The sequence below is a fragment of the Bombina bombina genome, chromosome 4 (assembly GCF_027579735.1).
Source record: "Bombina bombina isolate aBomBom1 chromosome 4, aBomBom1.pri, whole genome shotgun sequence".
Taxonomy (NCBI): domain Eukaryota; kingdom Metazoa; phylum Chordata; class Amphibia; order Anura; family Bombinatoridae; genus Bombina; species Bombina bombina.
Window position 1 is genome coordinate 366,171,585 of NC_069502.1, and position 26,180 is coordinate 366,197,764.

The 26,180-nt window shown below is 40.2% G+C and overlaps 1 protein-coding gene across 1 annotated transcript in view; it reads right to left on the reverse strand.

The window, feature by feature from the left end:
• PHC3 (polyhomeotic homolog 3) overlaps positions 1–26,180 on the reverse strand; it is a 1,036,700-nt gene that overhangs the window by 246,369 nt on the left and 764,151 nt on the right. Inside the window, exon 11 of the mRNA XM_053710129.1 lies at positions 16,046–16,205. Within this exon, the coding sequence (XP_053566104.1) occupies positions 16,046–16,205 (160 nt within the window). The remainder of the gene's footprint in view (positions 1–16,045; positions 16,206–26,180) is intronic.

A 26,180-nucleotide genomic window follows, 5' to 3' on the forward strand; every position in this document is an offset into this window, starting at 1 on the left:
CTGACCTACTGCATTGCTTTTGGTCCTGCCCTAAAATATGTCAATTCTGGCAGAAAATTAATTATTGGTTAAATAAATATGTATTGAATTTCCCTTTTTTTACACCAGCTAGAATCTTCTTGCTCCATGCAGAGGATCGAAATCGGGGTACCATTAACACTATAATTTTATTGGTACGCAACCTAATCTTGAGAAATTGGAAGAGTAAAAAGGCCCCTTCATTTCGAGCATTCATTGAAGCACTTAAATCACAAATTATTTTCGAACAACATAATATAATTAATGCACAGAATAGACAAATCCAAAGCTTTTTTAATAACTGGCTGAGGATTATTCAAGCATTCCCCATTTCTACACAATACATGTTGACTAAAAAGTTCCATAAATCGGATTATTTTGAGGGCCTTATATTAAGAGGTCTTTTTCCAAGCTCTTGGTATTAAAGAGGGTACTGCAGATTCTGAGTATAGACCTGTGTTGAGGGGCTGTGGGAGAGAGGGGAGAGAGAGGGTAGGGGCCGGTTTTGCTTTTTTTTTTTTTTTTTCTTCTCGTTTACTGGTTTTTGAATAGGTACATTTAAGTGTGTTTTGATCCTATGTTTATTTTTCAAATTAGGTTATGTAAAGTCTGTGGTAAGAAAGGGAAGGGAAGAGGGAAAGGGGGATAAGATTGAAAAAAAAGGAAAAAATTAGAGAAAATTCCCAGTAGTATATACACAGAATCAAGAGAACCACTTCGGGGTAAACTTTAATGTTGTATAAAGTCTAGAATGCTATAATTATACCCGCTGATTCTATGTTTTTCTTTTCCTTATTATTATCATTTTATGTCATACTGTATGTGGCCCTGCGTGGCGCACTAACTATAATGTGACTTATTTTTCTTTTTTTGCCCTATGTTGATATGTACTGCTGGTTATAAATAAACTTATTAAAAAAAAAAAAATGATATATTTATATTAAAAAGTGTACATATGTGTGTAATATTTTATTTTAATGTGTTTTTGATGTGTTATATGCAACTTATTTTAACCCTTACAATTTACTTCAGGTCTTTTAAACAACACATTACTAATGTTTTAACTTAGCCTGAGTTCAGAAATAAATATTTAGGGTAATAACCCTTATTTTTAATCCCAGCTTTCATGCATATTGGCATGCTCTCCAACAGTCTTGCAAATTGCTGTAAAAAATTCAAACAGCTTGTCTTTGTTTGATGGCTTGTGACCATCTATCTTCCTCTTGATCACATTCCAGAGGTGGTATTCAATGGGGTTCAGGTCTGCAGATTGGGCTGGCCATGAAAGGGTCTTGATCTTGCAGTCCTCCATCCACATCTTGATTGACCTGGCTGTATGGCATGGAGCATTGTCCTGCTGGAAGAACCAATCCTCTGAATTTGGGAACATTGTCAGAGCAGAAGGAAGCACGTTTTCTTCCAGGATAACCTTGTACGTGGCTTGATTCATGAGTCCTTTATGAAGATAAATCTGCCCAATCCCAGTTTAACATGTTGATTCTGATTAACAGTAATATAATAGGCAATAAGACAAATCAATATTTTCTGATAGCAATACACTATAGGGCTCTTATTAAAATAACACTATAGTCTAACAACCAAATAAAGAGTTCTCTAAAAGGTCTCTTATTCCATACCAGTACGGTTCCTCCTTCCCACGCCCAAAACAGAAGGTTAATCCATAGGGCACCATATCTACACCTCTCTGCCAGGGTGATGCCACCCAAACATCTTGAGGAGTAACAGCATAAATAGCAACATCCGCATGGTAGGTAATTGCACCGGAACAATGCAGTTCTGTTAACAATGCTTATATGGTGAGTATCCAACAGTTCAGTTTTGGCAGCCATCAACAGCTCCTCAGTGAAAGCAATTTATGCAGGAAGCATTTTAGCCCAATTACATATGCCTTTCTAGGTCAGCGTGAAAATATTATAGAAATATCCATCAAAATATTTTAGAATGACTTTTATAATGCAAAACAGTAGAATGCAGTGACAAGTGAGATAGCACTGCTAACAATTTCGCTGGGGGGGTTGAAATTGAGGCCACTTCCTCTCACACCCAAAGCCTATGTAAAAGTCCCGGAACCCCGGTGCTGATAACTAAAAATGCACCCTTGTGCAGTAGAGTATAAAGAGCTAATATTTCTATAGCTTACTGGTGGATGATTCAGGGATCGAAAGATATAAAAGAGATTAGCTCTAGGTATTCATCAGGTTCCTAACTCACAACCCTATCATGGCCACCTGAAAGTTCCCCCGACTCTGCAAGATTTCTAAGATGCAGCTAGACTACTTCCCCTAATACAACAGACATGTTAACATTGTAACATTACAAATAATATTATAAACACATAAGTAAAGTTTTCTTTGGTGGTGTTGACTTTGAGACATAAAGAGTTCAATTATTTGGCGGGTGCAAAGTGTTGTCAGCTTGTATTTCACCCAGTTTACATACAGTGGGGCAAAAAAGTATTTAGTCAGCCACCAATTGTGCAAGTTCTCCCACTTAAGAAGATGAGAGAGGCCTGTAATTTTCATCATAGGTATACCTCAACTATGAGAGACAAAATGTGGAAACAAATCCAGACAATCACATTGTCTTATTTGGAAAGAATTTATTTGCAAATTATGGTGGAAAATAAGTATTTGGTCAATATCAAAAGTTCATCTCAATAATTGTTATATATCTTTTGTTAGCAATGACAGACGTCAAACTTTTTCTGTAAGTCTTCACAAGGTTGTCACACACTGTTGCTGGTATGTTGGCCCATTCCTGCATGCAGATCTCCTCTAGAGCAGTGATGTTTTGGTTCTGTCGCTGGGCAGCACGGACTTTCAACTCCCTCCAAAGGTTTTCTATGGGGTTGAGATCTGGAGACTGGCTAGGCCACTCCAGGACCTTGAAATGCTTCTTACGAAGCCACTTCTTCGTTGCCCGGGCGGTGTGTTTGGGATCATTGTCATGCTGAAAGACCCAGCCACGTTTCATCTTAAATGCCCTTGCTGATGGAAGGAGGTTTGCACTCAAAATCTCACGATGCATGGCCCCATTCATTCTTTCATGTACACGGATCAGTCGCCCTGTTCCCTTTGCAGAGAAACAACCCTAAAGCATGATGTTGCCACCCCCATGCTTCACAGTAGGTATGGTGTTCTTTGGTTGCAACTCAGCATTCTCTCTCCTCTAAACACGACGAGTTGTGTTTCTACCAAACAGTTCTACTTTGGTTTCATCTGACAATATGACATTCTCCCAATCCACTTCTGGATCATCCAAATGCTCTCTAGCATACTTCAGATGGACCCGGACATGTACTGGCTTAAGCAGGGGGACACGTCTGGATCTGAGTCCCTGGCGGCGTAGTTTGTTACTGATGGTAGCCTTTGTTACATTGGTCCCAGCTCTCTGCAGGTCATTCACTAGGTCCCCCCGTGTGGTTCTGGGATGTTTGCTCACCATTCTTGTGATCATTTTGACCCCACAGGTGAGATCTTGCGTGGAGCCCCAGATCGAGGGAGATTATCAGTGGTCTTGAATGTCTTCCATTTTCTAATTATTGCTCCCACAGTTGATTTCTTCACACCAAGCTGCTTGCCTATTGCAGATTCAGTCTTCCCAGCCTGGTGCAGGTCTACAATTTTGTTTCTGGTGTCCTTCGACAGCTCTTTGGTCTTCACCATAGTGGAGTTTGGAGTGTGACTGTTTGAGGTTGTGAACAGGTGTCTTTTATACTGATAACAAGTTCAAACAAGTGCCATTAATACAGGTAATGAGTGGAGGACAGATGAGCCTCTTAAAGAAGAAGATACAGGTCTGTGAGAGCCAGATATCTTGCTTGTTTGTAGGTGGCCAAATACTTATTTTCCACCATAATATGCAAATAAATTCTTTCCAAATCAGACAATGTGATTGTCTGGATTTGTTTCCACATTTTGTCTCTCATAGTTGAGGTATACATACGATGAAAATTACAGGCCTCTCTCATCTTCTTAAGTGGGAGAACAATTGGTGGCTGACTAAATACTTTTTTGCCCCACTGTACTTAATATTTCTATTTCACAACTGCACAAACATTTCAAGAGGTGTTACTTGTAATTGTCCCACTCTTTTTCTTTTAACGCCCAGCAACTTGATAATCTTTAGAGGAGAATTACGGCTAGATTTAGAGTTCTGCGGCCAAAGGGGTGCATTAGCTTCGCATGCTTTTTTTCTCCCGCACCTTTTAAATACCGCTGGTATTTAGAGTTCACAGAAGGGCTGCGTTAGGCTCTAAAAAGGGAGTGTAGAGCATATTTACCACCACTGCAACTCTAGATACCAGCGGTGCTTACGGACGCGGCCAGCTTCAAAAACGTGCTCGTGCACAATTCCCCCATAGGAAACAATGGGGCTGTTTGAGCTGAAAAAAAACCTAACACCTGCAAAAAAGCAGCGTTCAGCTCCTAACGCAGCTACATTGTTTCCTATGGGGAAACCCTTCCTAAGTCTGCACCTAACACCCTAACATGAACCCTGAGTCTAAACACCCCTAACCTTACACTTATTAACCCCTAATCTGCCGCCCCCGCTATCGCTAACCCCTGCATATTATTATTAACCCCTAATCTGCCGCTCCGTACACCGCCGCCAGCTACGTTATCCCTATGTACCCCTAATCTGCTGCCCCTAACACCGCCGACCCCTATATTATATTTATTAACCCCTAATATGCCGCCCCCAACGTCGCCTCCACCTACCTACAATAATTAACCCCTAATCTGCCGACCGGAGCTCACCGCTACTATAATAAATGTATTAACCCCTAATCCGCCTCACTCCCGCCTCAATAACCCTATAATAAATAGTATTAACCCCTAATCTGCTCTCCCTAACATCGCCGACACCTAACTTCAAGTATTAACCCCTAATCTGCCGACCGGAGCTCACCGCTACTCTACTAAATTTTTTAACCCCTAAAGCTAAGTCTAACCCTAACACTAACACCCCCCTAAGTTAAATATAATTTTTATCTAACGAAATAAATGAACTCTTATTAAATAAATTATTCCTATTTAAATCTAAATACTTACTTGTAAAATAAACCCTAATATAGCTACAATATAAATTATAATTATATTGTAGCTATTTTAGGATTAATATTTATTTTACAGGCAACTTTGTAATTATTTTAACCAGGTACAATAGCTATTAAATAGTTAATAACTATTTAATAGTTACCTAGTTAAAATAATTACAAAATTACCTGTAAAATAAATCCTAACCTAAGTTACAATTAAACCTAACACTACACTATAAATAAATTAATTAAATAAAATACCTACAATTATCTACAATTAAACCTAACACTACACTATCAATAAATTAATTAAATACAATACCTACAATTAAATACAATGAAATAAACTAACTAAAGTACAAAAAATAAAAAAGAACTAAGTTACAAAAAATAAAAAAATATTTACAAACATTAGAAAAATATTACAACAAATTTAAACTAATTACACCTACTCTAAGCCCCCTAATAAAATAACAAAGCCCCCCAAAATAAAAAAATGCCCTACCCTATTCTAAAATAAAAATAGAAAAGCTCTTTTACCTTACCAGCCCTGAAAAGGGCCCTTTGCGGGGCATGCCCCAAATAATTCAGCTCTTTTGCCTGTAAAAAAAAACATACAATACCCCCCCCAACATTATAACCCACCACCCACATACCCCTAATCTAACCCAAACCCCCCTTAAATAAACCTAACACTAAGCCCCTGAAGATCTCCCTACCTTGTCTTCACCTCACCGGGTTCAGCGATCGGTCCAGAAGAGGGTCCGAAGTCTTGATCCAAGCGGCGGCTGAAGAACTCCATCATCGGGCTGAAGTCGGAAGTCCATCATCGGGATGAAGTCTTCTATCAAGCGGCATCTTCAATCTTCTTTCTTCCGGAGCGGAGCCATCTTCTTCCCAGCCGACGCGGATCTATCCTCTTCAACCGACGCCTACTCGCCGAATGACGGTTCCTTTAAATGACGTCATCCAAGATGGCGTCCCTCGAATTCCGATTGGCTGATAGGATTCTATCAGCCAATCGGAATTAAGGTAGGAATATTCTGATTGGCTGATGGAATCAGCCAATCAGATTCAAGTTCAATCCGATTGGCTGATCCAATCAGCCAATCAGATTGAGCTCGCATTCTATTGGCTGTCCCGATCAGCCAATAGAATGCGAGCTCAATCTGATTGGCTGATTGGATCAGCCAATCGGATTGAACTTGAATCTGATTGGCTGATTCCATCAGCCAATCAGAATATTCCTACCTTAATTCCGATTGGCTGATAGAATCCTATCAGCCAATCGGTATTCGAGGGACGCCATCTTGGATGACGTAATTTAAAGGAACCGTCATTCGGCGAGTAGGCGTCGGTTGAAGAGGATGGATCCGCGTCGGCTGGGAAGAAGATGGCTCCGCTCCGGAAGAAAGAAGATTGAAGATGCCGCTTGATAGAAGACTTCATCCTGATGATGGACTTCTGACTTCAGCCCGATGATGGAGTTCTTCAGCCGCCGCTTGGATCAAGACTTCGGAACCTCTTCTGGACCGATCGCTGAACCCGGTGAGGGGAAGACAAGGTAGGGAGATCTTCAAAGGCTTAGTGTTAGGTTTATTTAAGGGGGGTTTGGGTTAGATTAGGGGTATGTGGGTGGTGGGTTGTAATGTTGGGGGGGGTATTGTATGTTTTTTTTTTACAGGCAAAAGAGCTGAATTATTTGGGGCATGCCCCGCAAAGGGACCTTTTCAGGGCTGGTAAGGTAAAAGAGCTTTTCTATTTTAATTTTAGAATAGGGTAGGGCATTTTTTTATTTTGGGGGGCTTTGTTATTTTATTAGGGGGCTTAGAGTAGGTGTAATTAGTTTAAAATTGTTGTAATATTTTTCTAATGTTTGTAAATATTTTTTTATTTTTTGTAACTTAGTTCTTTTTTATTTTTTGTACTTTAGTTAGTTTATTTCATTGTATTTATTTGTAGGTATTGTATTTAATTAATTTATTGATAGTGTAGTGTTAGGTTTAATTGTAGATAATTGTAGGTATTTTATTTAATTTATTTATTGATAGTGTAGTGTTAGGTTTAATTGTAACTTAGGTTAAGATTTATTTTACAGGTAATTTTGTAATTATTTTAACTAGGTAACTATTAAATAGTTAGTAACTATTTAATAGCTATTGTACCTGGTTAAAATAATTACAAAGTTGCCTGTAAAATAAATATTAATCCTAAAATAGCTACAATATAATTATAATTTATATTGTAGCTATATTAGGGTTTATTTTACAAGTAAGTATTTAGATTTAAATAGGAATAATTTATTTAATAAGAGTTCATTTATTTCGTTAGATAAAAATTATATTTAACTTAGGGGGGTGTTAGTGTTAGGGTTAGACTTAGCTTTAGGGGTTAAAAAATTTAGTAGAGTAGCGGTGAGCTCCGGTCGGCAGATTAGGGGTTAATACTTGAAGTTAGGTGTCGGCGATGTTAGGGAGAGCAGATTAGGGGTTAATACTATTTATTATAGGGTTATTGAGGCGGGAGTGAGGCGGATTAGGGGTTAATACATTTATTATATTAGCGGTGAGATCCGGTCGGCAGATTAGGGGTTAATTATTGTAGGTAGGTGGAGGCGACGTTGGGGGCGGCATATTAGGTGTTAATAAATATAATATAGGGGTCGGCGGTGTTAGGGGCAGCAGATTAGGGGTACATAGGGATAACGTAGGTGGCCGGGGTGTACGGAGCGGCAGATTAGGGGTTAAACATTTTTAATATAGTGGCAGCGATGTGGGGGGACCTCGGTTTAGGGGTACATAGGTAGTTTATGTGTGTTAGTGTACTTTAGAGCACAGTAGTTAAAAGCTTTATAAACCGGCGTTAGCCCAGAAAGCTCTTAACTACTGACTTTTTTCTGCGGCTGGAGTTTTGTCGTTAGATTTCTAACGCTCACTTCAGCCAAGAATCTAAATACCAGCGTTAGAAAGATCCCATTGAAAAGATAGGATACGCAAATGGCGTAGGGGGATCTGCGGTACGGAAAAGTCGCGGCTGCAAAGTGAGCGTTAGACTCTTTCCTGACTGACTCCAAATACCAGCGGGCAGTAAAAAACAGCGTTAGGACCCTCTAACGCTGGTTTTGACGGCTACCGCCCAACTCTAAATCTAGGCCTTAGTGTTTCTAACAAGATGATGTAAAAGACTTGTTTTGATCTTGCAACCTTCACTTCAGCTGACTCAGCTACAATGGACACACACATGTAGGCCTAGATTACAGGTGGAGAACAATCTGGTATTACAAGTCCTTGGTAAACAGAATTACCAGATGTTTAGTGCTTAACTTACAAGTTGTCAGTAATGTGTTGAGCACAGGCCCAACACATGACAGTGTTATATATTAAATATATATACACACACAAGTTAAATGTAAAATATATGCTTATTATTGAAATAAATGTATAAAAAGTGTTTTAAAATAATATGGTATAAGGCAAAGTGTTTGACTGGGAATGGTTCAAAGGTCTATATTAGTATGTAAATATGTGTGTATATTAGTATGCATATATGTGTATTTATGGGTATATATATGTGCACACATACAGTATATATATATATATATATATATATATATATATATATATATATATATTCATACATACATATAGATATAGAGCTATAGAGTTATATATTTAAAAAAATGTGTATAAAATAAAAATAACATTTTCTTCTGAGTGAAGAACAATGCTATTTCTGAGTACTATTTCTAAATGCAACTTCCGCTTTAGTGCACTTTGGATTAGTGCAACTTCAGGTTAGCACTCAAGCAAAAGCCAGCCCATGGAAGTCTATGAGGGGAGGGATTTAGCGTGGGCGAGCTATCAGACCTCCAAATGTTTGTGTACCTGAGGCTTTCACTTGTAATATGAGCACAAGAACTTGAGCATTTAAATAGCACTAATATTTGTGTGCTCCACTTTAAATCTAGACCATATTTTTTAAATATGTACTAAACCAATTAATGTAACTCTATGTCAAACTCCTATATTTAGTGAAGTTTGTTCATGGTTTTTTACACTATATATTTTTATAATTATTACATTATCATGAATTATAAATTATTGCTTTTAATATATAACTACATATCTATAAGATAAATATTCACCTTAATAGAAACCTCTATGTTTAAAATATTTAAGAGAACATAATTGTTTTTTAATCATATTAATATTATATTATTTTACTTGAATATGAGTGTGTTTTACATGTTTTAAATCTATTTCAAATTTTAAAGTACCAGTTGTAAACTACATTTTGTGTCACAATCTACACAGAGCTAGTGTCAAACCAGAAAGAACCTAAAAACCGTAAACGTAAAGGACCAACATAGGGCTCTTGATAATGTCTGGGCATTAACTCTTAAAAGGCAGCAGTATTAGCATGGAAAACAAAAAGTACCTTGGCAATTGGAGGCCGGCTCTCAGCAAGATGAAGCACAATGGACTCCAGAATAGGAGTTACTGGAATAGGCGATGTCAGGAACAGGCCAAGGGCCAGTAAGGAACAGTGCAAGGACAAGGCAAATAATCCATATTCAAGGTAACCAACTCATTATTGGCAACCAGAAGTCCAGGAGAAATAGCAATGTTTGGAATCAAAGTAAAGGTCAGCAACAGAGATCAAAAAGTGACAGGTAAGGTTAAGAGGTTTGCATTGATATTTAATACAAAAGCACTGCAAACAAGAAAGTCATGCCTCGTGACATGAAAATGCCACAGCAGAAATGGGAGGGAAAAAAAAGAGACAAAAAATAAAACAATAGTCATGAAACCATGACACTTTGACCCTTTGGGGCATATTTATCAATGTGCGAGCGGACATGGTAAGAAGTAGCTATCATGTCCGCCGCACATAGATAAATGCTGACAGCATACGCTGTCGGCATTTATCATTGCACCAGCAGTTCTTGTGAACTGCTGGTGCAATGCCATCCCCTGCAGATTCGCGGCCAATCGGTCGCTAGCAGGGGGTGTCAATCAACCTGATCGTATTCGATCAGGTTGATTTCTGTCCGCGGTCTCAGAGCAGGCAGACAAGTTATGGAGCAGCGGTCTTTAGACCGCTGCTTCATAAAGTCTGTTTCCGGCGAGTCTTCCATACGGAGCTAGATAAATATGCCCCTTTATATCTAGGAAAAATTTGAGCTATAAATAAAAAGATATGCAAAACTAAAAGCTAAAAACATCCTTTCTCTTCCATAGCTTGGTATGCACATAACAAAAATCCAACAGCTTTGTAAACTGACAAATAGGGGCCCATTTATCAAGTTTTGAATGGAGCTTGAGGGCCCGTGTTTCTGGCGAGCCTGCATGCTCGCCAGAAACACCAGTTATGAAGCAGCGGTCTAAAGACCGCTGCTCCATAACCTGTCCGCCTGCTCTGAGCAGGCAGACAGACATTGCCGCAATTCATTGACACCCCCTGCTGGATTGGCCGCGAATCTGCAGGGGGCGGCGTTGCACCAGCAGCTAAAAGAGCTGCTGGTGCAATGCTGCATACGGAGAGCACATTGCTCTCCACATTCAGCGAAGTCTGTCGGACCTCATCAGCACTGTCGGATCAGGTCAGACAGACCTTTGCTAAATAGGCCCCATAGTCTTATTTTTCAATTTCAACGTATAACAGTTGGCTGGAAAAAACATTACCCTAGGGTAAGCAATGCAAAAATAATATAATCTATCAAACGGGGGCTTGAAATGTTTGCATCTTTACTTCAAATAAATGTATACACAAAAATGATATTAAAAGGACATGAAACCCCACATTTTCTTTCATGTTTTTGATACAGCAAATTTACTTTGCTCTTGATATTCTTTGTTGAAGGAGCAGCAATGCACTACTGGGAGCTAGCTGAACACATTGGTTGAGCCATTGACAGGAGGCAAAGATGTGCAGCCACCAATCAGCAGTTAGCTACCAATAGTACATTGCTGCACCTGAACCTAGCTATATTTGCTTTTCAGCAAAGGATATCAAGAGAATGAAGCAAAACATAATTTATTATTACCTGATAAATGAATTTCTTTCTTGGTAGTGAGAGTCCACGTTCCTTACACATGGATTAAATCCCCTGGCTACCAGGAGGAGGCAAAGACACCCTACCAGAGTTTTACAAATATCATTCCTACTTCCCCTTCTCTTCCAGTATTATATTTAGCAGAGGAAAGTAAGAAAGACAGGCTTATGGGCCTGTATAAAGTATCAATCACCGAATCAGAGAAACCCCTCTGGGAAAGGATAAGCCGTTTAATCTCAATGCAGTTAGGTTGAGAGATTGTAGGTTTTGATAGAAGAATAGACCATAAGACAGTAGGTCTGATCTCAGCGGTAGATGCCAAGAAGGTGGACTGGACCTCCTCACTAGATCCGCTTACCAGGCCTTGCAGAGCCATGATGGAGCAATCAGAATAGCTGGAACCTAGTCCTGCTTGAGATGTGCTACCACACGTGGGAGAAAAACAATCAAAGGAAAAAGATATACTAGATTATACTGCCAAAGAGCTGTCAAACCATGATCTCAAACCATACCTCGGTAACTTGTGATTCAGACGAGAAGCCATGAGATCTATGTCTGGTCTCCCCCACATCTTCATGATGTGATCGAAAATTTCCATTCTCCTGAATAAAGAGTCTGATGACTCAATTTCCCAGTTGTCCACTCCTGGGATATGAATGACTGATATGGTACGCTGATACCTTTATGCCCAAAACAGAATGCAAGATACCTCCTTCCAGGCTAGGAAACTCCTTGTTCCCCCCTGATGGTTGATCTTCACCACTGTTGTTACATTGTCCCGATGGAATCGGATAAAAGGGATTGATTGTAGGCATGGCCACCCTTGTTAAGCGTTGAAAATTGCCCTGTGCTCGAAAATATTTATTGGTAATACTATCTCCTGAGGAGACCAAACACCCTGGGCTCTTAGAAGAACCCAGACTGCACCCCATCCTACCAGACTGGAATCCGCAGTGATGATTTCCCACGCTGGATACAGAAAACTCATGCCTATTAAAACAGGATGAGGATCTATCCACCGCATTAGAGACTGGTGAATTGATCCAACATTATCTTTTGTAAAAACCTTCATAGCCACTGAATCTATGATCACTCCTAAGAAAAATACCCTTGTTTAAAGAGTGAGAGAACTCTTGGCCACGTTGATTATACAACCATGTTTGTGAAGAAAGCAAATTACCTTCTGAGTGTCAGAGACTTCTATAGGTACCAAGATATCGTCCAGGTATGAAGCCACAGCTATTCCCTGGACTCAAATTACAGATAGCAGTGCTCACAGGACTTTGGTAAAAGTTCTGATGGCAGTCACTAACCCAAAGGGTAGAGCAGTGAATTGTAAATATTGATCCAGAAAAGCAAACCTTAGGTTAGATGATGTTCTTGATGAATGGGGATGTGAAGATACGCATCCTTTAGATATATTGTAGACATGAACTGTCCCTGAAGAACTGAGTGAAGAATTGATCTAATAGTTTCCATCTTGAAGAATGGTACCCCTCAGAAATTTGTTTAAGGTTTTCAGATCCAATATTGGATGAAACATGCCCTCTTTTTTTGGAACGATAAACAGATTTGAATAAAACAATTTTATTTGATCTTTTGAAGAAACGGAAGCTATGACTCTCAAGTTCTCCAAATTTCTCACACACTGAAGAAACACTGCTCATTTTTCTGGATTCTTTGACACGTGAGACAGAATAAACCTCTCCCTTGGAAGTCTGGATCTGAAACCTATTCGATACCCGTGGGACACGATTTCTATGACTCAAGGATCTTGAACTGACTGAATCCAAACATCCTGAAAAATACATACGGCTAGATTACGAGTTTTGTCGGTAAGGCTGTGCGGTGCTAACAAGCAGTTTTCCCTCACCGCTCACCTACAGACAACGCTGGTATTACAGGTTTTTACAAACCCGGCGTTAGCCGCAGAAAAGTCAGCGGAGAGCAAAATTTAGCTCCACATCTGACCTCAATACCAGCATTGCTTACGTTAGCGGTGAGCTGGTAAAACGTGCTCATGCACGATTTCCCCATAGGAATCAATGGGGCAGAGCCGGCTGAAAAAAAACCTAACACCTGCAAAAAAACAGCGTAAAGCTCCTAACGCAGCCCCATTGATTCCTATGGGGAAATAAATGTTATGTCTACACCTAACACCCTAACATGAACCCCGAGTCTAAACACCCCTAATCTTACACTTATTAATCCCTAATCTGCCGCCCCCAACATCGCCGACACCTGCATTATATTATTATCCCCTAATCTTCCGCTCCGGACACCGCCGCCACTTACATTATACTTATGAACCCCTAATCTGATGCCCCCAACATCGCTGACACCTACATTATATTTATTAACCCTTAATCTGCCGCCCCCAATTTCGCCGCAACCTAACTACATTTATTAACTCCTAATCTGCCGCCCCCAACGTTGCCGCCACTATATTAAAGTTATTAACCTCTAAAACTAAGTCTAACCCTAACCCCCCCTAACTTATAGTATTAAAATACAATTTAGATAAATCTAAATAAAATTACTATCATTAACTAAATTATTCCTATTTAAAACTAAATACTTTATCTGTATATATCTTAGGGTTTATTTTTATTTTACAGGCAACTTTGTATTTATTTTAACTAGGTAGCTATTAAATAGTTAATAACTATTTAATAACTATTCTACCTAGTTAAAATAAATACAAACTTGCCTGTAAAATAAAAATAAACCCTAAGATAGATACAATGTAACTATTAGTTATATTGTAGCTATCTTAGAGTTTATTTTATAGGTAAGTATTTAGTTTTAAATAGGAATAATTTAGTTAATTGTAGTAATTTTATTTAGATTTATTTAAATTTATACTTAAGTTAGGGGGTGTTAGGGTTAGGGTTAGACTTAAATTTAGGGGTTAATAACTTTAATATAGTTGCGGCGACGTTGGGGGCGGCAGATTAGGGGTTAATAAATGTAGGTAGGTGTCGGTGATGTTAGGGACGGCAGATTAGGGGTTAATAATATTTAACTAGTGTTTGCGATGCGGGAGTGTGACGGTTTAGGGGTTAATATATTTATTATAGTGGTGGCGATGTCCGGTTCGGCAGATTAGGGGTTAAATATTTTATTTGTTTGCGATGTGGGGTTAATAGGTAGTTTATGGGTGTTAGTGTACTTTTTAGCACTTTAGTTAAGAGTTTTATACTACGGCGTTAGATCATAAAACTCTTAACTACTGACTTTAAAATGCGGTACCAGGCTTGACAGGAGAGGGTCTACCGCTCACTTTTTGGAAGACTCGTAATACTGGCGTTAGGCAAATCCCATTGAAAAAATAGGATACGCAATTGACATAAGTGGTTCGCGGTATTTTCAACCTGCAAGATTCGTAATACCAGCGGGCATTAAAAAGCAGCGTTGGGACCTCTCAACGCTGCTTTTTAAGGCTAACGCAAGATTCGTAATCTAGGCGATAGTCTGCCCCATACCAGAGTTAAGCATGCATTACATAATTGGGCAGGAGGGCATACAACCACCTCCTTCCATAACAAACATTTGTTTATAGGTATCACTATATCTATGGATATCTCCTCAGATAACATAGTAGCAATTTCAGTCATCCCAGTTTGCTCCATGATGAAAGGAAAGACCTAAACTGTTATATAGTTATAATGTTCCCAAAAATTAGCTATTAGTCAAGTCCCGACCTCTCACAATACCCCTCCGGAACTCCAACAGAGCATCTTACCCCCTCCTGAACAGAGACCCAAGAGCTGTAATGAAGGTTCCACCTAAACTCGGTCCATCATCTGAGCTCAACACCTCCGTATGCTGCATACTCTGCAGGACTAAAAAGAAGGGACAGGACCTGTGCCAACTCTCCCCGGTGGCACAAAAAGGAACGTAACTTCTCCTTCACTCACCAGCAGGAAGAATGGCCTGGCCAGTCCCCAGACAACTGCCATCTGCTTCCGTAGTGTACCGCTCATGAAGCATGTGATTGGTACACCAGGTAATCACCTGGTATGGAATAGAAACAACTCAGAGATTGTCTGAGTCAAGGAAAATGTAATAAAGTGCATAACACCCACATTGAGTAAAAACACTACCCAAATCATGTGTCTAATAAAAGTACCACACAAACATGCCCCCCTGATATCCAACTAGAAGGTTAAAGTGAATTATGTCAGGCAGCATCACTGATACTGTTACTCTGTCCAAGAAACATAATCCCCTTTGTTCCAACTAGGACATAAAGGGTTACTGTCCATTAGGTTCACCCAGTGAGGACAGGACTTGTACTTCCAATCCCTGTACTTATAGAACATTCTGATTATCTTCTGCTTTTGATCATTGTATTGCAACTGGCAATCTGAGAAATCATGATTTGAAGAACATACTTCTGGTTAACAATGGAGGAGGCTTTGGAACTTCCCAGCGATATCAGTGACCTGTTGAGTGAAAAAACTAAAAGGATTATATTGCACCAGCTCCAAGATAAAAAATCCATGTCTTCTGGGAACTATACACAGAGGGTAAATAAAAAAAAAAAAAGATCTTAACACATCTCTTTTTCCTTGCCCTCTCCTTGATGAAGCAAAGAACTACTGGGAGAGAAGGGGACATAGGAGGGATATTTGTAAATCTTTGGTAGCGTGTCTTTGCCTCCTCCTGGTAGCCAGGTGATGTAATCCATGTGTAAGGATCAGGACTCTCACTATCATTACAAATAAATTATATAATAAAAGTACATTATTGCACCTTTAAGTAAACAAAAGGAAATGCTAACATATTATTTTAAAAAAGCTTTTTATTTAAGCACTTTTGACTTTCAGTATTATTAGTGTGAATGTTTAAAAAGAAGAAAAGCTTTGGAATTGAAATTTGCTGACAAGAATGAAAGTGTTACTAACCCTCAGTAGTTAAGTCATCCATTTCTCTGTCTGTGAAGTTGTCAGGAAGTGTTGCTGTGTTTTCAGTCTCAGGTGCTAGACCTGTCATGGTCTTAAATTGCACATCTAGAGGTGTCTGCCCTTTAACAGGTGGCTCCACTAACAGGGAAGACTGATTTACCTATGAAGACAAAACATACCTTTGATATCAGGGATTTTACTTAATACCTGCTTCTAAAAATGGTAACAACAAACCATGGTTTCACATAAACATTGCCTTTGTTCAACATGCTTCATTAATCAACTGCTAATCATTCTAAAACTACTTACTACTTATAGATATTTTCTAAACCACTACTGAACAGTAAAAACTGCAGTAGAAATTGAAATGAACATTTCTGAAAAGTTTTCAGTTCAAATACAGAAACAGGATAAAAGAAAAAAACAGGTCTAGTGTACATAGTATAAAATCATGACAAACATTAAATGCTGAATGTACTATATAATTGGTTTCCCCTTATTGAGTTTTTATACCAGCTGCAGACTATTAAATGTATGAGACTGCTTATATATGTTTATTTTTCTATATGAAATAGCTGTTTTGCTAGAAAACACAACTCATTTAGGGCTAGATTATAAATGGAGCGCAAAAACAGAATTTATGCTTACCTGATAAATTACTTTCTCCAACGGTGTGTCCGGTCCACGGCGTCATCCATTACTTGTGGGAATATTCTCTTCCCCAACAGGAAATGGCAAAGAGCACAGCAAAAGCTGTCCATATAGCCCCTCCTCAGGCTCCGCCCCCCAGTCATTCGACCGACGGTTAGGAGAAAAAAAGGAGAAACTATAGGGTGCCGTGGTGACTGTAGTGTATAGAGAAAAAAATTGTTCAAACCTGATTAAAAAACCAGGGCGGGCCGTGGACCGGACACACCGTTGGAGAAAGTAATTTATCAGGTAAGCATAAATTCTGTTTTCTCCAACATTGGTGTGTCCGGTCCACGGCGTCATCCATTACTTGTGGGAACCAATACCAAAGCTTTAGGACACGGATGAAGGGAGGGAGCAAATCAGGTTACCTAAATGGAAGGCACCACGGCTTGCAAAACCTTTCTCCCAAAAATAGCCTCCGAAGAAGCATAAGTATCAAATTTGTAGAATTTGGCAAAAGTGTGCAGAGAAGACCAAGTCGCTGCCTTACATATCTGATCAACAGAAGCCTCGTTCTTGAAGGCCCATGTGGAAGCCACAGCCCTAGTAGAGTGAGCTGTGATTCGTTCAGGAGGCTGCCGTCCGGCAGTCTCATAGGCCAATCGGATAATGCTTTTCAGCCAGAAAGAAAGAGAGGTAGCAGTAGCTTTTTGTCCTCTCCTCTTACCAGAGTAAACGACAAACAAAGATGAGGTTTGTCTAAAATCCTTTGTTGCTTCTAAATAGAACTTTAAAGCACTGACTACATCTAAATTGTGTAACAAACGTTCCTTCTTTGAAACTGGTTTCGGACACAGAGAAGGAACAACTATTTCCTGGTTAATATTCTTGTTGGAAACAACTTTTGGAAGAAAACCAGGCTTAGTACGCAAAACAACCTTATCTGAATGGAACACCAGATAGGGTGGATCACACTGCAAAGCAGATAATTCAGAAACTCTTCTAGCAGAAGAAATAGCAACCAAAAACAGAACTTTCCAAGATAAAAGTTTGATATCTACGGAATGTAAAGGTTCAAACGGAACCCCTTGAAGAACTGAAAGAACTAAATTTAGACTCCAAGGAGGAGTCATGGGTCTGTAGACAGGCTTGATTCTGACCAAAGCCTGTACAAAAGCTTGTACATCTGGCACAGCTGCCAGTCGTTTGTGTAACAAGACAGATAAAGCAGAAATCTGTCCCTTTAGAGAACTCGCTGACAACCCTTTATCCAAACCCTCTTGGAGAAAGGAAAGAATCTTAGGAATTTTAATTTTACTCCAGGAGAATCCCTTGGATTCACACCAACAGATATATTTTTTCCATATTTTATGGTAAATCTTTCTAGTCACAGGTTTTCTGGCTTGGACCAGAGTATCAATCACTGAATTTGAAAATCCACGCTTGGATAAAATCAAGCGTTCAATTTCCAAGCAGTCAGCTGCAGAGAAACTAGATTTGGATGTTCGAATGGACCTTGTACTAGAAGATCCTGTCTCAAAGGTAGCTTCCATGGTGGAGTCGATGACTTATTCACCAGGTCTGCATACCAAGTCCTGCGTGGCCACGCAGGAGCTATCAGAATCACTGAGGCCTTCTCCTGTTTGATCCTGGCTACGAGCCTGGGAAGGAGAGGAAACGGTGGAAACACATAAGCTAGGTTGAACGACCAAGGCGCCACTAATGCATCCACTAGAGTCGCCTTGGGATCCCTGGATCTGGACCCGTAGCAAGGAACCTTGAAGTTCTGACGGGACGCCATCAGATCCATGTCTGGAATGCCCCATAATTGGGTTAACTGGGCAAAGACCTCCGGATGGAGTTCCCACTCCCCCGGATGGAAAGTCTGACAACTCAAATAATCCGCCTCCCAGTTGTCTACTCCTGGGATGTGAATTGCAGATAGGTGGCAGGAGTGATCCTCCGCCCATTTGATGATCTTGGATACCTCTCTCATCGCCAAGGAACTCTTTGTTCCTCCCTGATGGTTGATGTAAGCTACAGTCGTCATGTTGTCCGACAGGAATCTTATGAATCTGGCCTTCGCTAGTTGAGGCCAAGCCCGGAGCGCATTGAATATCGCTCTCAGTTCCAGGATGTTTATCGGGAGAAGAGACTCTTCCCGAGACCATAGACCCTGAGCTTTCAGGGAGTGCCAGACCGCGCCCCAGTCTAATAGACTGGCGTCGGTCATGACAATGACCCACTCTGGTCTGCGGAAACTCATTCCCTGAGACAGGTGATCCTGAGTCAACCACCAACGGAGTGAGTCTCTGGTTACCTGGTCTACTTGAATCTGGGGAGACAAGTCTGCATAGTCCCCATTCCACTGATTGAGCATGCACAGTTGTAATGGTCTTAGATGAATTCGAGCAAAAGGAACTATGTCCATTGCTGCAACCATCAATCCTACTACTTCCATGGACTGAGCTATGGAAGGCTGCAGAATAGAGTGAAGAACTTGACAAGCGTTTAGAAGCTTTGACTTTCTGACCTCTGTCAGGAAGATCTTCATTTCTAAAGAATATATTATTGTTCCCAAAAAGGGAACTCTTGTTGACGGAGACAGGGAACTCTTTTCTATGTTCACCTTCCACCCGTGAGATCTGAGAAAGGCTAGAACAATGTCTGTATGAGCCTTTGCCTTGGAAAGAGACGACGCTTGAATTAGAATGTCGTCTAGATAAGGTGCCACTGCAATGCCCCTCGGTCTTAGAACCGCTAGAAGGGACCCTAGCACCTTTGTGAAAATTCTGGGAGCAGTGGCTAAACCGAATGGAAGAGCCACGAACTGGTAATGTTTGTCCAGAAAGGCGAACCTTAGGAACTGATGATGATCTTTGTGGATAGGAATATGTAGGTATGCATCCTTTAAATCCACGGTAGTCATATATTGACCCTCCTGGATTGTAGGTAAAATTGTTCGAATGGTTTCCATTTTGAACGATGGAACTCTGAGAAATTTGTTTAGAATTTTTAAATCCAGAATTGGTCTGAAAGTTCCCTCTTTTTTGGGAACTACAAACAGGTTTGAGTAAAAACCCTGACCTTGTTCCACAGTTGGAACTGAGTGTATCACTCCCATCTTTAACAGGTCTGCTACACAATGTAAGCATGCCTGTCTCTTTATTTGGTCTGAAGACAAGCGAGACATGTGGAACCTTCCCCTTGGGGGCAGTTCCTTGAATTCTAGAAGATAACCCTGAGAGACTATTTCTAGTGCCCAGGGATCCGGAACATCTCTTGCCCAAGCCTGAGCAAAGAGAGAGAGTCTGCCCCCTACTAGGTCCGGTCCCGGATCGGGGGCTACCCCTTCATGCTGTCTTGGTAGCAGCAGCAGGCTTCTTGGCCTGTTTACCCTTGTTCCAGCCTTGCATTGGTTTCCAAGCTGGTTTAGTCTGGGAAGCGTTACCCTCTTGTCTAGAGGCTGCAGAGTTGGAAGCCGGTCCGTTCCTGAAATTGCGAAAGGAACGAAAATTGGACTTATTCTTAGCCTTGAAAGGCCTATCTTGTGGGAGGGCATGGCCCTTTCCCCCAGTGATGTCTGAAATAATTTCTTTCAATTCTGGCCCAAAAAGGGTCTTACCTTTGAAAGGGATATTAAGCAATTTTGTCTTGGAAGATACATCCGCCGACCAAGACTTTAGCCAGAGCGCTCTGCGCGCCACAATTGCAAACCCTGAATTTTTCACCGCTAATCTTGCTAACTGCAAAGCGGCATCTAAAATAAAGGAATTAGCTAACTTAAGAGCGTGAATTCTGTCCATGACCTCCTCATATGGAGTCTCCTTACTGAGCGACTTTTAGAGTTCTTCAAACCAGAAACACGCTGCTGTAGTGACAGGAATAATGCACGAAATTGGTTGAAGGAGGTAACCTTGCTGTACAAAAATCTTTTTAAGCAAACCCTCCAATTTTTTATCCATAGGATCTTTGAAAGCACAATTGTCCTCAATGGGAATAGTCGTGCGTTTGGCTAGTGTAGAAACCGCCCCCTCGACCTTAGGGACTGTTTGCATGTGTCCTTTCTGGGGTCGACCATGGGGAACAATTTCTTAAATATAGGAGGAGGGACAAAAGGTATGCCTGGCTTCTCCCACTCCTTATTCACTATGTCCGCCACCCTCTTAGGTATCGGAAAGGCATCAGGGTGCACCGGGACCTCTAGGAATCTGTCCATCTTGCACAATTTTTCTGGGATGACCAAATTGTCACAATCATCCAGAGTAGATAGCACCTCCTTAAGTAATGCGCAGAGATGCTCTAATTTAAATTTAAATGTCACAACATCAGGTTCTGCCTGCTGAGAAATTCTTCCTGTATCAGAAATTTCTCCATCTGACAAACCCTCCCTCACTGCCACTTCAGACTGGTGTGAGGGTATGACAGATAAATTATCATCAGCGCCCTCCTGCTCTACAGTGTTTAAAACTGAGCAATCACGCTTTCTCTGAAATGCTGGCATTTTGGATAAAATATTAGCTATGGAGTTATCCATTACTGCCGTCAATTGTTGCATAGTAACAAGCATTGGCGCGCTAGAAGTACTAGGGGTCGCCTGCGCGGGCATAACTGGTATAGACACAGAAGGAGAGGATGCAGAACTATCCCTACTTCCTTCATTTGAGGAATCATCCTGGGCAACCTTACTAAATGTGACAGTACTGTCCTTAATTTGTTTGGACGCCATGGCACAATTATCACATACATTTGAAGGGGGAACCACCTTGGCCTCCATACATACAGAACATGATCTATCTGAAGGTACAGACATGTTAGACAGGCTTAAATTGGTTAATAAAGCACAAAAACTGTTTTTAAACAAAACCGTTACTGTCTCTTTAAATGTTAAACAGAGCACACTTTATTACTGAATATGTGAAAAACTATGAAGGAATTATCCAATCTTTACCACAGTGTCTTAATGCATTCAAAGTATTGCACCCCAATTTTCAAGCTTTTAACCCTTAAAATGCGGAAACTGGAGCCGTTTGCAATTTTAACCCCACTACAGTCCCAGCCACAGCGTTTGTTGCGACTTCACCTATCCCAGGGGGTATACGATACAAATTCAAGCCTTCCAGGAACGTTTTCAGTGGATACCAGACCCTCTCACATGCAGCTGTATGCACTGCACTCAAAAAAAACTGCGCAATAATGGCGCGAAAATGAGGCTCTGCCTACTACAGTGAAAGGCCCTTCCTGACTGGGAAGGTGTCTTAACTAGCGCCTGGCGTTAAAAACGTTCCCCAAATAATAAAAAGTGTGAAATCCACTTCAAACTGTAAATAATACTTAAATAAGCAATCGATTTAGCCCTTAAGAGTGTCCACCAGTTAATAGCCCATAATAAGCCCTTTATTCTTTTTGAGTCTAAGAAAATGGCTTACCGATCCCCATGAGGGAAAATGACAGCCTTCCAGCATTACACAGTCTTGTTAGATAAATGGCTAGTCATACCTTGAGCAGAAAAGTCTGCAAACTGTTCCCCCCAACTGAAGTTCTCTGGGCTCAACAGTCCTGCATGGGAACAGCAATTGATTTTAGTTACTGCTGCTAAAATCATACTCCTCTTTTAAACAGAACTCTTCATCTCTTTCTGTTTCAGAGTAAATAGCACAACCAGTACTATTTCAAAATAACAAACTTTTGATAGAAGAATAAAAAACTACAACTAAACACCACATACTCTTCACCATCTCCGTGGAGATTCTACTTGTTCAGAGCGGCAAAGAGAATGACTGGGGGGCGGAGCCTGAGGAGGGGCTATATGGACAGCTTTTGCTGTGCTCTTTGCCATTTCCTGTTGGGGAAGAGAATATTCCCACAAGTAATGGATGACGCCGTGGACCGGACACACCAATGTTGGAGAAATATCGTTTTCGCACCTGATATGTGAATTGCTGTGAGCAATGATTCCTCTCTGCCCAAGACAGAATCCAAAACACTTCCTAAATGGCTAGTGGACTGCGGGTATGCCCTTGATAATTCATGTAGGCCACCGCCGTGATATTGTCTGACTGGAAATGTATGAACTTCTCCTCCTTCAAAACTAAAGAAATGCTCAAAGTTCCAGAATGTTTATTGGTAACCTCACCTCTAGAGGAGACCAGACTTCTTGTGCTCTTCAGGAACTCCAGAAATCCCCCCCCTAGCCTGAAAGACTGGTGTCCATTGTCACAATAGCTCATAACAGATGAAGGACGAATGCCCCAAGGGTCAAAGAAGGACTTTGTGTCAACCAAGTAGAGATGGGCAAAATGAACTGTGTCTGAAGCAGCTACCATAAGACCCACCACCACCATGCACTGAGCTACTGTTAGAAATGGAGCTCTTTGCAGGGAGAGACACATCCTCTGAAGCTTTATTTTTCAAGGTTCCATCAGAAACAGATGCAAATGGACTGAATCTATTATGCCTCCCAGAGATGCTACCCTTGTAGCAGGAAATAATGAGCTTTTGGGAACATTGATTTTCCAACCGTGGTCTTGGAGAAAAGACAGAAGCTTATGAGTATTAGTAATAGCTAGTGACAGGGAAGGGGCTTGCAATAGAATGTCGTCCAGGTACGGTGCAATTGAAATGCCCTGAGCTCTCATCACCACCAACAATCCACCCCGCACCTTTGTGAAGATACGTGGAGTAGACTGACATGAGAAGTGCAAAAATAATCACACCTTTATTAATAACAAAAAATAATAAAAAGTCAAATAACAAGCCAGGAGTCAAAGCCAGAGCTGATAGTCAGACGAGCAGAGAAGAAAGCAGGCAGGTGACAGCAGATATTAATTCTTTTATTAAGGAGGTAAAAAAAGGGCAACGTTTCGGGATTAGTCTCCCTTATTCATGCCATACCTGATACAAACTAACAAGTGACTTATATACATGTATACCACTAGGTGGCGCTCAAGTGTATTTAACACTTTCTTATCCAACATTTAAACTTACTCATAACTTAAACTTATACTTATGCATTACTTATTCCATATACATAATAGTATTTCCATGATTAGTTAAATTACTATTTTCTTATCAAACTTTCACAGCAATAAATTATAATTTACATCTTAACAGTAATAATCATAGAAATACTGTGAGGTCCCAGTCTCTATTCAAACCTTTAGGCTCCAGACTCCCCAACTCATATATCCAATATGCTTCTTTTTGTTTTAACAGAATTTCTCTATCCCCTCCTCTACGTGGGATATCAACTTTGTCAATTATTTGAAATTTTAACTGACTTATAGAATGATTTGCTTTTATAAAGTGGGCAGCTAGGGGGGCTTTTATGTTACCTGTTCTAATGTTGCTCTTATGTTCAATAATTCTCTCCTTAGCGGATCTGGTAGACTCCCCTATATAGACCCCCCCACATGGACATTTAATCATATATATTATAAAAGTAGTCAAGCATGTATAATAACCTTTTATATTATATTTTTTGCCAGTGTGAGGGTGATAGAAAATTGACCCTTTATTCATGTTGCTGCACCATAAGACTAAGTGCTGCACCATAAGACTAAGTGCAGCTTGCTCCTGTGACAGGAGCGAGCTGCACTTAGTGCTATGGCGCGGTCGGGCCCGGCTGTGACTATACAGCTGGCCCGATGCGCTGACTAAATATTACAGACCTGCTCAGCAGAGAGCAGAGAGCGGGTCTGTAAAAGCGCCGTAATTTTTACATATTTAAAGAGAAAAAAGGCTATTAGAACTATAGCACTTAAATAATGTTATATAATTCTGCACTATGTGCAGAATTATATAACATTATTTTTAAGGTTTACTGTCCCATTAAAGTATATTTGTAATTTGGATTGTTACAGAAATACCAAGCCATTAAAACAAGGCAAACAACTAAAGGGAGTAATGGATCCTGTGGAACTCTCAAATTATGTAGCATCTTTGTGGCAGAAAGTGGATCAGCTAAATCAGGGTCTTAGAGACCTACAGATTGAAAATCAGACCTTAAAGTCCATAATTAAAGAAGGGTTTATTCCTCCACAACAACACACAGAATCTGTTACAGAGCCCCCAGTTTGCCCACCAGATAAATTTAGTGGAGACAGAAAACATTACAGACAATTTGTTAATGCTTGCACACTTTTTTTTACTTTAAAACCTAAAACTTTTTCTACTGAAAAAACTTAGGCCTAGATTTAGAGTTCGGCGGTAGCCGTCAAAACCAGCGTTAGAGGCTCCTAACGCTGGTTTTGGCCGCCCGCTGGTATTTGGAGTCAGTGATTAAAGGGTCTAACGCTCACTTTACAGCCGCGACTTTTCCATACCGCAGATCCCCCTACGCCATTTGCGTAGCCTATCTTTTCAATGGGATCTTTCTAACGCCGGTATTTAGAGTCGTTTCTGCAGTGAGCGTTAGAGCTCTAACGACAAGATTCCAGCCGCCTGAAAATAGCAGGAGTTAAGAGCTTTCTGGCTAACGCCGGTTTATAAAGCTCTTAACTACTGTACCCTAAAGTACACTAACACCCATAAACTACCTATGTACCCCTAAACCGAGCTCCCCCCACATCGCCGCCACTCGATTAAAAATTTTAACCCCTAATCTTCCGACCGCCACCTACGTTATACTTATGTACCCCTAATCTGCTGCCCCTAACCCCGCCGACCCCTATATTACATTTATTAACCCCTAATCTGCCCCCCACAACATCGCCGCCAGCTACTTAAAATAATTAACCCCTAATCTTCCGACCGCAAAGCGCCGCCACCTACGTTATCCTTATGTACCCCTAATCTGCTGCCCCTAACACCGCCGACCACTATATTATATTTATTAACCCCTAATCTGCCCCCCACAACGTCGCCGACACCTGCCTACACTTATTAACCCCTAATCTGCCGAGCGGACCGCACCGCTACTATAATAAAGTTATTAACCCCTAACCCGCCTCACTAACCCTATCATAAATAGTATTAACCCCTAATCTGCCCTCCCTAACATCGCCGACACCTAACTTCAATTATTAACCCCTAATCTTCCGATCGGAGCTCACCGCTATTCTAATAAATGTATTAACCCCTAAAGCTAAGTCTAACCCTAACACTAACACCCCCCTAACTTAAATATAATTTTAATCTAACGAAATAAATTAACTCTTATTAAATAAATTAATCCTATTTAAAGCTAAATACTTACCTGTAAAATAAATCCTAATATAGCTACAATATAAATTATAATTATATTATAGCTATTTTAGGATTAATATTTATTTTACAGGCAACTTGGTATTTATTTTAACTAGGTACAATAGCTATTAAATAGTTAAGAACTATTTAATAGTTACCTAGTTAAAATAATAACAAATTTACCTGTAAAATAAATCCTAACCTAAGATATAATTAAACCTAACACTACCCTATCAATAAAATAATTAAATAAACTACCTACAATTACCTACAATTAACCTAACACTACACTATCAATAAATTAAATAAACACAAT